Source organism: Scyliorhinus torazame, chromosome 5, assembly GCF_047496885.1.
Source record: "Scyliorhinus torazame isolate Kashiwa2021f chromosome 5, sScyTor2.1, whole genome shotgun sequence".
Lineage (NCBI taxonomy): Eukaryota > Metazoa > Chordata > Chondrichthyes > Carcharhiniformes > Scyliorhinidae > Scyliorhinus > Scyliorhinus torazame.
This window is the reverse complement of record NC_092711.1, coordinates 102,354,919-102,367,979: the sequence shown is the minus strand read 5'-3', so window position 1 is coordinate 102,367,979 and position 13,061 is coordinate 102,354,919. Positions and strand designations below refer to the sequence as shown.

The following is a 13,061-nucleotide window of genomic DNA, read 5'->3' as shown; positions in this document are numbered from 1 at the left end:
TGAGAGAAGCAGGAACACCGAGATCTAAATGTGATGTGTTCGTCTGAAATAGAAAATTGTCAGATCATTCGTCAACGGAAGGAAAGATGATAAAATTACTTTGTGAAATGAATGATCTTTCCTCTGTCTCTAAGCCAGGTATATTTGAGATTGAGTTATAAAAGAGCTGAGGCTGTGACTATGTGCCTTAAATTTAACATGTCGAATATCAGCAAAATTGAAAAACCATTAATTCAGAGTTTGTGTATTTAACTCACAAGTGGGGAACATGCCTTTATTATTTATACGAAAATAAGAATTCTACTCGATATATTCTCATTGACATGAATTAACGGTGTCCATCAGAGCAAGGGAAATGTTTACAAAACTCGGTTTACCGCTGGATTTATTAACCGTCCTGTTGATGATCTTCAAGGGGATGGCTTCATGTCCCACCGCACAGGAGTAAGAAGCGCCGCTGGCCCACTCCTCCGCTGCAATGGATAACAGGCTGTACATGAAGAAGGAGCTATTGCCGTTCTCCGCCATCACCTCGGTGTTCTTGTAGTTCCCGGGATTCACCGGCTTGTCATTGACGGTCCACTTGACGAAGATCTCTCGGGGAGAGAAACCTCTCACTAAGCAGCTGAGGGAGACGAATCTCTGAGCGGAGACGCCTTCAGCCGAGGGCAGGAAGACAGAGACGGACGGTTCCCGCGGATTCGGATCGACTGAAATGTACAATAAATATCAATAAATGGGGAATTCGGAGGCAATGGAACCGCAAGTTAGATGTGAGAAAACTGCGTTTTGCTTTGGATTTTATTTTTTCCGTTCTCAACTTTGGAAACTGTCTCGTTTGCCAGCGCGGAGAAGCGTTGGACATTATCATTTTCACTGGAGAAATGAGGAGGTTGAACAATGTATAACGTTTACAGCACAGAAAGAGGCCCATCTGCCCAACTGCTCTATGCTGGTGTTCAAGATCAACACAATGTTCCTCCTTCCATAACTCATCTAACTTTAATCCTTCAAGTCCTTGCCCATTCATTCAAACAAAGAACAAAGAACAAAGAACAAAGAAATGTACAGCACAGGAACAGGCCCTTCGGTCCTCCAAGCCCGTGCCGACCATGCTGCCCGACTAAACCACAATCTTCTACACTTCCTGGGTCCGTATCCCTCTATTCCCATCCTATTCATGTATTTGTCAAGATGCCCCTTAAATGTCACTATCATCCCTGCTTTCACCACCTCCTCCGGTAGCGAGTTCCAGGCACCCACTACCCTCTGTGTAAAAAAACTTGCCTCGTACATCTACTCTAAACCTTGCCCCTCTCACCTTAAACCTAAGCCCCCTAGTAATTGACCCCTATACCCTGGGGAAAAGTCTCTGACTATCCACTCTGTCTATGCCCCTCATAATTTTGTAGACCTCTATCAGGTCGCTCCTCAACCTCCGTTGTTCCAGTGAGAACAAACCGAGTTTATTCAACTGCTCCTCATAGCTAATGCCCTCCATACCAGGCAGCATTCTGGTAAATCTCTTCTGCACCCTCTCTAAAGCCTCCACATCCTTCTGGTAGTGTGGCGACCAGAATTGAACACTGTACTCCAAGTGTGGCCTAACTAAGGTTCTATACAGCTGCAACATGACTTGCCAATTCTTATACTCAATGCCCCGGCCAATGAAGGCAAGCATGCCGTATGCCTTCTTGACTACCTTCTCCACCTGTGTTGCACCTTTCAGTGACCGGTGGACCTGTACTTCTAGATCTCTCTGACTTTCAATACTCTTGAGGGTTCTACCATTCACTGTATATTCCCTACCTGCATTAGACCTTGCAAAATGCATTACCTCACATTTGTCTGGATTAAACTCCATCTGCCATCTCTCCGCGCAAGTTTCCAAACCATCTAAATCCTGCTGTATCCTCTGACAGTCCTCATCGCTATCCGCAATTCCACCAACCTTTGTGTCGTCTGCAAATTACTAATCAGACCAGTTACATTTTCCTCCAAATCATTTATATATACTACAAACAGAAAAGGTCCCAGCACTGATCTAGGTGTCCATGTACATAGATCCCTGAAAGTTGCCACCCAGGTTGATAGGGTGGTGAAGAAGGCCCATGGAGTGTTGGCCTTTATTGGTAGAGGGATTGAGTTCCGGAGTCAGGAGGTCATGTTGCAGCTGTACAGAACTCTGGTACGGCCGCATTTGGAGTATTGCGTACAGTTCTGGTCACCGCATTATAGGAAGGACGTGGAGGCTTTGGAACGGGTGCAGAGGAGATTTACCAGGATGTTGCCTGGTATGGAGGGAAAATCTTATGAGGAAAGGCTGATGGACTTGAGGTTGTTTTCGTTAGAGAGAAGAAGGTTAAGAGGAGACAGAATAGAGGCATACAAAATGATCAGAGGGATAGATAGGGTGGACAGTGAGAGCCTTCTCCCGCGGATGGAAATGGCTAGCACGAGGGGACATAGCCTTAAACTGAGGGGTAATAGATATAGGACAGAGGTCAGGGGTAGGTTCTTTCCGCAAAGAGTAGTGAGGCCGTGGAATGCCCTACCTGCTACAGTAGTGAACTCGCCAACATTGAGGGCATTTAAAAGTTTATTGGATAAACATATGGATGATAATGGTATAGTGTAGGTTAGATGGCTTTTGTTTCGGTGCAACATCGTGGGCCGAAGGGCCTGTACTGCGCTGTATTGTTCTATGTTCTATGTTCTATGATCCCTGCGGAACACCACTGGTCACAGGCCTCCAATTAGAAAAGCGTCCTTCCATTGCTACCCTCTGCCTTCTATGACCTAGCCATAAGACCATAAGACAAAGGAGTGGAAGTAATGCCATTCGGCCCATCGAGTCCACTCCACCATTCAATCATGGCTGATTTCAACTCCATTTACCCGCTCTCTCTCCATAGCCCTTAATTCCTCGAGAAATCAAGAAATTATCAACTTCTGTCTTAAAGACACTCAACGTCCCGGCCTCCACCGCCTTCTGTGGCAATTAATTCCACAGACCCACCACTCTCTGGCTGAAGAAATTTCTCCTCAACTCTGTTCTAAAGTGACTCCCTTTTATTCTAAGGCTGTGCCCCCGGGTCCTAGTCTCCCCTGCTAATGGAAACAACTTCCCTACATCCACCCTATCTAAGCCATTCATTATCTTGTAAGTTTCTATTAGATCTCCCCTCAACCTCCTAATCTCCAATGAATATAATCCCAGGATCCTCAGACGTTCATCGTATGTTAGGCCTACCATTCCTGGGATCATCTGTGTGAATCTCCACTGGACCTGCTCCAGTGCCAGTAATTCCTTCCTGAGGTGTGGGGCCCAAAATTGCTCACAGTATTCTAAATGGGGCCTAACTAATGCTTTATAAAGCTTCAGAAGTACATCCCTGCTTTTATATTCCAAGCCTCTTGAGATGAATGACAACATTGCATTTGCTTTCTTAATTACGGACTCAACCTGCAAGTTTACCTTTAGAGAATCCTGGACTAGGACTCCCAAGTCTCTTTGTACTTCAGCATTATGAATTTTGTCACCGTTTAGAAAATAGTCCACGCCTCTATTCTTTTTTCCAAAGTGCAAGACCTCGCACTTGCCCACGTTGAATTTCATCAGCCATTTCTTGGACCACTCTCCTAAACTGTCTAAATCTTTCTGAAGCCTCCCCACCTCCTCCATACTACCTGCCCCTTCACCTATCTTCGTATCATCGGCAAACTTAGCCTGAATGCCCTCAGTCCCGTTATCTAGATCGTTAACATATAAAGAGAACAGCTGTGGTCCCAACACTGAACCCTGTGGGATACCACTCGTCACCGGTTGCCATTCCGAAAAAGAACCTTTTTATCCCAACTCTCTGCCTTCTGCCTGACAGCCAATCGTCAATCCATGTTAGTACCTTGCCTCGAATACCATGGGCCCTTACTTTACTCAGCAGTCTCCCGTGAGGCACCTTATCAAAGGCCTTTTGGAAGTCAAGATAGATAACATCCATTGGCTCTCCTTGGTCTAACCTATTTGTTATCTCTTCAAAGGTTTGTCAGGCACGACCTCCCCTTACTAAATCCATGCTGACTTGTCCTAATCCGACACTGCACTTCCAAGAATTTAGAAATCTCATCCTTAACAATGGATTCTAGAATCTTGCCAACAACCGAGGTCAGGCTAATTGGCCTATAATTTTCCATCTTTTTCCTTGTTCCCTTCTTGAACAGGGGGGTTACAACAGCGATTTTCCAAACCTCTGGTACTTTCCCTGACTCCAGTGACTGTTGAAACATCATCACCAACGCCTCCACTCTTTCTTCAGCTATCTCCTTTAGAACTCTGGGATGTAGCCCATCTGGGCCCGGAGATTTGTCAATTTTTAGACCTCTTAGTTTCTCTAGCACTTTCTCCTTTGTGATGGCTACCATATTCAATTATGTCCCCTGACTCTCCGGAATTGTTGGGATATTACTCATGTCTTCTACTGTGAAGACTGACGCAACGTACTTATTCAGTTCCTCGGCTATTTCCATGTCTCCCATCACAAAATTACCAGCGTCATTTTGGAGCGGCCCAATGTCAACTTTTGCCTCCCGTTTGTTTTTAATGTATTTAAAGAAACTTTTACTATCATTCCGAATGTTACTGGCTAGCCTACCTTCAAATTTGATCCTCTCTTTCCTTATCTCTCTCTTTGTTATCCTCTGATTGTTTTTGTAGCCTTCCCAATCTTCTGACTTCCCACTACTCTTTGCCACGTTATAGGCTTTCTCTTTTGCTTTGATGCATTCCCTAACTTCCTTTGTCAGCCATGGCTGCCTAATCGCCCCTCTGATAACATTTCTTTTCTTTGGGATGAACCTCTGTACTGTGTCCTCAATTACTCCCAGAAACTCCTGCCATTGCTGTTCTACTGTCTTTCCCACTAGGGTCTGCTCCCAGTCGACTTTCGTCAGTTCCTCCCTCATGCCCCTGTAGTTACCTTTATTTAACTGTAACACCTTTACATCTGATTCTACCTTCTTTCTTTCAAATTGGAGATTGAATTCGACCATATTATGATCACTGCCTCCTAAGTGCTCCCTTACTTTAAGATCTTTAATCAAGTCTGGCTCATTACATAACACTAAGTCCAGAATGGCCTGTTCCCTCGTGGGCTCCATCACTAGCTGTTCCAAAAAGCCCTCCTGTAAATATTCAATGAATTCTCTTTCCTTGCGTCCACTGGCAGTATTATTTACCCAGTCCACCTGCATATTAAAGTCCCCCATGATCACTGTGACCTGGCCTTTCTGACATGCACTTTCTATTTCGTGGTGCATCTTGTGCCCCTGGTCCTGACCACTGTTAGGAGGCCTGTACATAACTCCCATTATGGTTTTTTTGCCTTTGTGGTTCCTCAACTCTACCCACACAGACTCCACATCATCCGACCCCATGTCGTTTAGTGCTATTCATTTAATTTCATTCCTAATTAACAAGGCAACCCCGCCCCTTCTGCCCACCTCTCTGTCTTTTCGATAGGTTGTGAATCCCTGGATGTTTAAATGCCAGTCATGAACCCCCTGCAACCATGCCTCTCTGATGCCTACCACATCATACCTGCCAGTTCTGTATCCACCTTGCCAGCTCACCCCTAATCCCGTGTGACACTTCACCTTTTGTACTAGTCTACCACGATGGACTTTGTCAAAGGCCTTACTGAAGTCCAAAGAGACAACATCCACTGCCCTACATGCAGCAATCATCTTTGTGACCTTCTCGAAAAACTCTATCAAGTTAGTGAGACACGACCTCCTCTTCACAAAACCATGCTGCCTCTCACTAATACGTCCATATGCTTCCAAATGGGAGTAGATCCTGTCTCGAAGAATTTTCTCCAGTAATTTCCCTACCACCGAAGTAAGGCTCACCGGCCTGTAGTTCCCTGGATTATCCTTGCTACCCTTCTTAAACAGAGGAACAACATTGGCTATCCTCCAGTCCTCCGGGACATCACCTGAAGACAGTGAGGATCCAAAGATTTCTGTCAAGGCCTCAGCAATTTCCTCTCCAGCCTCCTTCAGTATTCTGGGGTAGATCCCATCAGGCCCTGGGGACTTACCTACCTTAATTTTTTTTAAGACGCCCAATACCTCGTCTTTTTGGATCTCAATGTGACCCAGGCTGTCTACACACCCTTCTCCAGACTCAACATCTACCAATTCCTTCTCTTTCGTGAATACTGATGCAAAGTATTCATTTAGTACCTCGCCCATTTCCTCTGGCTCCACACGTAGATTCCCTTTCCTATCCTTCAGTGGGCCAACCCTTTCCCTGGCTCCCCTTGTGCACTTGCCCTGAACTGTATCATATACCGTTGCAGACGTTTCCTCTTCGTGAAATTAGCAATCAAAGTGGTCCGATAATACACTGGATACCACAAATATACCTGTAAACTGGAAATAGACACAACCACTCACTTGTAGTTTCAATCTTATCACTCACCTTCCTTGCAGAATGAATTTCTTAAAGGAGTTGGCAGGTCCTGATGGCTCACCACGCAGTCAAACACCCCCCCACTCAGCCAGGCTTGTGTCGAGATGTTTAATTTGCTGACCACACTGTGAGGATCTTCTCCAGGTTGTAAGGCAATCTCTGATTTCAGCACCTTCTTCTCCTGGGTCCAAGACACAGTGACTCCATAGGGAGCATTAGAAACGATACAGGTTAAGGTTACTGTGGCCTCCAGTAAGATTTGTTCGATTGGCGGTGGCAGCAGAGTCATTACAGGATCCGTGCACCGGGAATTATCTGGGAAGCAGACGTGAATTTCAAATAAAATGTCATCTTCAAAATAGGAACACCGGTATTCAGTTTTCACTCTCACAAGGTAAATATATATTTGTGACATTTCATGTCTCCCTGTCGTGTCAAACACTATCATTATTTGGAAATCAGGGATTTACAACAGTTCCGGAAGACTCAATAGAATTTCCTGTTTATGTCCAGGCCGAACCATTGGAAATGGCTAAACAAAATACCAGTGACAATAATTACATTAAATACAGGGGGAATCGTGCTACAGAATGAACATCCCCACAACCGAATGCAAGAAAACTAAGAACCAAAAGACTATCACAACACGGAAGGTCAGGGCGGCCCGGTGGCGCAGTGGTTAGCACAGCTGCCTCACGGCGCCAAGGACCCGACTTCGATCACGGCCCAGGTCACTCCATGTTGGGATTGCACATTCTCCCCGTGTGGGTCTCACCTTCACAACTCTAAAATATGTGCAGGAGAGTTGGATTGGCCACATTAAAATTACCCCTTAAATTGAAAAAAGATAATTGGATACTCAAATGTATTTAAAATACAGGAGAAGTCCATATAGCGTGGCACATATTTTATTCGTTTGGAAGCCGTGATGTGGTTGCCGAGAAAATGGCAATCTCTCTTTTTATACAATAGAAATTCTTGGGCAGAATTAAAGTTATAATGGTCTACAGTGTGAAAAAAACGCTTTTATGTTCCCTGTTGGTGTTATATAACTGAACAGGAAATCCCAGAATTAAACCCTGGCTCTTTAGTTTATATATTAGAAAACTCGAGGAACACCTCACAGGATCGTTAATTGGTTTTGAGAATAACTAAAAGCATTTATTAAACATTAACAGGGGTAGCACGGTAGCATGGTGATTAGCACAATTGCTTCACAGCTCCAGGGTCTCAGGTTCGATTCCCGGCTTGGGTCACTGTCTGTGCCGGGTCTGCCCGTTCTCCCCGTGTCAACGTGGGTTTCCTCCGGGTGCTCCGGTTTCCTCCCACAGTCCAAAGATGTGCAGGTTAGGTGGATTGGCCCTGATAAATTGCCCTTAGTGTTGGGTGGGGTTACTGGGTTATGGGGATAGGGTGGAGGTGTTGACCTTGGTAGGGTGCTCTTTCCAAGAGCCGGTGCAGACTCGATGGGCTGAAATGCCTCCTTCTGCACTGTAAATTCTATGATATTAAAACATTTAAGATACATTATTCCTTTACTCCTTTCGATGTCACTAGCTTTCGGAGCGCTCCGAAACAAACCTGTTGGACTTTAACCTGGTGTTGTAAGACTTCTTACTGTGCTAACCCCAGTCCAACGCCGGCATCTTCACATCTTTGGAGAACAACAGAGAATTCTGTAAAATCTCAGCAGGTCATACATCATTGTAGAAAGAGAACAGGGCGAACGTCTGCATTCCTCTTCGTCAGAACAGATACTGGACGTAAGGGAAAATTTAAATTGTAGTGGGAGGTATGGAGTAGTGGGGCTGGATAGATGGCCAGCAACAGCTGGAGGCTAGGGAGAGATTGACAAACATACTGTGGACAAAAAGGCAAAAGGAATTTAAATGGTGGCGATAATGACTAAGAAAGTGCGGGTAGTGGCACATTAAGAGTTCAGAATACCTTAATGGCAGAACAAAGATAAGCAGTATGTAAAAGTACAACGTAGAGCCTCCACCTAGTGCTGACTCTCTATCGGGACTCAGTGTTCCACATCGCGACGACAGTATAAACCTCGTCCTATTTCCAGTTTCCACTAGCTCTGACAAAGAGTCATTCAGACTTGAAACGTTCGCTCTTTTGACTCTCCAGAATTCAGCCAGACCAGCTGAGATTTTCCAGCATTTTCTGTTTTCCATTCAGATTCCGCCATCCGCAATAATTTCCTTTCATCTGAATGTTTATTGGTTTCGCCTCAAAATCCTCACCATCCCCCACCCCGAGATCAATCTTACACCATGAGCCACCTTGTCTCACTTAACTCCGGCCTCCACACGAGCGATTTCAACTTCAATTTTTTAAACAACGCACATTCAAATCTTATTTTAAACAATTATTTCCCTCAGCACCTTCCATCAATGATACTTGACCACGCTTTACAATCCCGTCTTAAGGGTTTATTTAGTCTTGAAGGCTTTTTAGCAATCTCAGAGATCAGCCACCGAATTTCACGATTATTTCAAATAATTTCTCCCAGACTACAATAATATCTCGCAAACCTGTTCCCGTTTGCTAAGCAATGGCCTTACGCTTCTGCTAGCTGTTATTTCCTCTTCACTCCATAACATCTCTCAGCACACTTGAAGCACAGTTTGAACTGAAACCAAAACCTCCAAACATTGAACATCTTTGTCCAGCTGGAATATAACTAAAGGTTTACCATGTTTTACACAGAAACATTAAACTAAACACACTTAAAATGATACATTTTGGTAATATTTAACAATACAAATATACATCACTTAAGGCTAAATTTGTTTTCCTAACATAACGTCGAGGTATGTTAGCTCACATCACAAGAATACAATCACTAATTATGTGGACTTAATCCAGAGCAAATATTTTCACTGTAACTTCAATTTCATGAATTAACGGAAACACCTCAATTAGCTCAACCATTAATCATTAACGATCAATGGAATGCGAGTTTGTCGATGGAACCTGCCAGCTGTGCTGCTTAAACTGAAAGCAAAAGCAGGTATAATTTGTATATCATTGCTAGATTTGGAGTTGTGTGCAGTAATGTTTTGCAGTCAGCTACTACCAGTCCCAATTTGGGATAAAGGTGAAACAAATAGCCACCCACTGACTGTCCCACGTTTGATCAGAAATCCCACGTTAAAGGGTGGTATGTGGCGCAGTGGTTAGCACTGGGACTGTGATGCTGAGGACCCGGGTTCGAATCCCGGACTTGGGTCACTGACCGTGTCGAGTTTGCACATTCTCCCCATGTCTGCATGGGGGTCACCCCCACAACCCAAAGATGTGCAGGTTAGGTGGGTTGGTCCCTCAAAATTGCTCCTTAATTTGAAAAGTAAAAAAAAACAAATGTCACGTTATTGTGTGAGGTCTTGGAACCTTGAATACTGATGATTTCTGATTCACAAGGAGCGTGGGTAGAATTCACACGCCAGATTTTTCTTAGCACACGATTGTAGTGACATTATCAATGTGGCACCGAGCCAGTACTTTATTGTGGGAGATATGGATTTTAGCGTGAGATGCTAAGCTCAGGGAATATCTTCTTTGTCAGTGTGATGTGAAATTTCCTATGTTACTACCTGGAAGAAAAACTAAGAATGAAATTGAAGTTACAGTGAAAATATTTGCTCTGGATTAAGTCCACATAATTAGTGATTGTATTCTTGTGATGTCAGCTAAGATACCTCGACGTTATGTTAGGAAAACAAACCATTCTCAAATCCAATATCTGTAGATGCTGGAAATAGACAATGAAAATAATAAGGAAAACGATTGAAACACTCAGATGAAGCCTGACTATTTCCTGGGAAAGACGTAGCCCTCAAGAAACAGAATCAGACCCAAAAAATGTATTGGCATAAAATCGCTTTTTCTAGGATGTTCTGTGCACACCCGCTAACAAGTGTTCTACTCTAATACAATGTGCACATTTGTGAGGCCATTGGTTGGGTCTATCCGATGTTCGAAAAGACAGTGTGTAAAGGAAAGGCTTTCTTTTCTTTGAAATTTGGAAGGCGGCACAAATTACGCAATTGACAAATAGGACTAATTCTAGTACTTCTAAAGATTCTAATATTATTATTGACTTTGAGCGAAATAAGAATGACCTTTAACTTTCTTGGTTGGTCTCTTACCCTGAGATCTGGTGATGTTTCGGCTTTGAGTGGAGTTTTTATGAGTGACCTGGCAAGTATAGACCGTGTTGCTGAACCATTCCCGAGCAGGCACTGTCAGATGACTCGTCGCTGAGAAGTTCCCTTTTACTTCGAAGCCGGGAGAGGTGATGAAGCCCGAGTCTATGACTTGACCATTCTTCAACCACTTCACGTTGATGGAAATCGGACGAAAATCAACGATTAAACAGACTATAGTTGCAAATCTGTTGCTTGTGATTTCTTCTCTGGCACTCAATGTGAGGAGAATAGTTGGATGATGGACCACACGGTCTTCGAGAAAATGTGTGTTATTCTCAATTAATTTTGTTTCAAACCAAACAATTACAAATATTTGAATTATTGATATAAACGCCACAAAACAGAACAATGCCACTCGACCGCAGGGTTCAGCGGCAGTGTTTATATTCCACGTGAATATCTTCTCACCCTGCTTCATCTCGCTGTATGGAAACAACATTATTCTTATTCTTCCTTGTGTACGTATGTATCGATTAATGTTTCCCTGAATAAACCTATGTAACGCCACAAACACAGCAAGCTCTACGTTGTGCTCACTCTTTTTGTAAAGGAGTTTTCAAATACGGATTGCATCTGTTAAGTCATTCTGTTTTACAAATGGACGGTAGTTTGAGTCTGATCTATCCATCTGCTTCATAAGTCTGATTACCTTAATTCTGCTGAGTAGAGAAAAGGCTGGCATGCTATCCAGTCTGTCTTGGCAAAGATAATCTATCGCCCTCATGATTAGGTTTGCTCCTATTCCAATTCCCCTGTATTATTCTCCTGACATGGAATAAATTGAATGCATTATTGTAGGAGTGATAATGGAGTAATGTGTACAGAAAACTAAATGTATTGTGCGACCAAAACTGCATGCAGTACACTATACGTGTAATTTGGAGACCAGAAATGTACACAGAAGACAAAGTGTGCTGTGGGGACCATAAATGTACCCAAATCACGAAGTATGTTCTGGACAAATTGTACACGGAATATTAAGTGTAAAGTTGACACCAGAAATGTACACAAAACACTAAGTGCATTGTGAATCAGAGCATTTACAGTGCTGAAATAGGCCATTCGGCCGACCGAGTCTGCACTAGCCTTTGGAAAGTGCACCGTACCTCCATCCTAACCCGCAACTCAACCGAACCTTTTGGACACTAAGGGGCAATTTATCATGGCGAATCCACCAAACCTGCACATCTTTGGACTGTGGGAGGAAACCGGAGCACCCGGAGGAAACCCACACAGACACGGGGAGAAAGTGCAAACTCCACACAGAGTCACCCGAGGCCGGAATTTAACCCGGGAATCTGGAGTTGTGAGGCAGCAGTGCTATCCACTGTGCCACTCACCAAGTCACCCTGTGGGGGCCAGAAATGTACACTAATGGCTAAGTGCATTATGGGGAGCAAAACTGTACACCAGGAATTTGCACAGAACATTAAGTGTGATGTGGAGGCCGGAACTGTACACAGTACACTGAGTGTGAAATGAATTTGTGCTCTCAGTATGAAATGGAGGCAAGAGCTGCTGTACGCATTGCACAAAGTGTCACGTGCAGATCAGAACTGTACAGACTAAACCACGTGTGATGTGACGAATAGAGGTACGCACAATACAATTAGTGTGATGTGGAGACTAGAACCTTGCACAGTACATTAAGTGTGCGGTATGTAATATAATTATCCACAAGGCAGCAAGTATGATGTGAGAATCTGGACACTACACAATACTTGCACTCGCTTCTGACCGGTTTGATCCATAGTTTGAACACAATTTATTTGCTGTCCACATTCACTCTTCACCCACACCCGGCACTGCCGCCCCGTGCATCCAACAACACTAACCTGGCATCTCCTTCTTCCAGACCGTCCCATCGCGTTGAACCTCACAGTAAATTTTGCTGCTTCCCACCTCCGATTCAGTGATTGTTAACTGGCTGCTGAGGGTGTGGGTTCTTTTCTTGTTCAACACTGATGGGTAAGTCCTCAGTCCAGTGGTGATCGTCTCTTGATCCTTCTTCCAGGTGAGGCTGGTGATTTCTGGGGAGTAGCCCATCGCCAAACAGCCGTAGGTAAGGGGGCCGTCGGTGTTGTGTTGCTGACAGGAGAGCAGAGCGTAGAGCGAAGGCACAGACGGTTTTGCTGCGAAAGAATGGTCGAGTGAGCAAGTTAGAATTTTGATTCGTATTATGAAATAAGCAAAAGGTCGACGTTTTATGATAGATATGAATTAATACTAAGACATTCTGATGTTAGTCTGCATTTATGAGATAGTAGACCACAGAGAGCACGCTTTCATCATCGGCCACACTTTTACACAAGTGAGGGCAGGGGTCTGAAAGGGGAAATCCTGTCCTTGAGTCCATTTTATTGGCATTT

The 13,061-nt window shown here is 44.0% G+C and overlaps 1 gene segment (V, D, J or C); it reads right to left on the bottom strand.

The window, feature by feature from the left end:
* Window positions 1-256: 256 nt before the first annotated feature.
* Window positions 257-13,061, bottom strand: part of LOC140422669 (Ig heavy chain C region-like) — a 37,078-nt gene continuing 24,273 nt past the window's right edge. Inside the window, 4 exon segments of the C gene segment in view lie at window positions 257-710; window positions 6,482-6,787; window positions 10,633-10,944; window positions 12,528-12,824. Of these exon segments, the coding sequence occupies window positions 316-710; window positions 6,482-6,787; window positions 10,633-10,944; window positions 12,528-12,824 (1,310 nt within the window).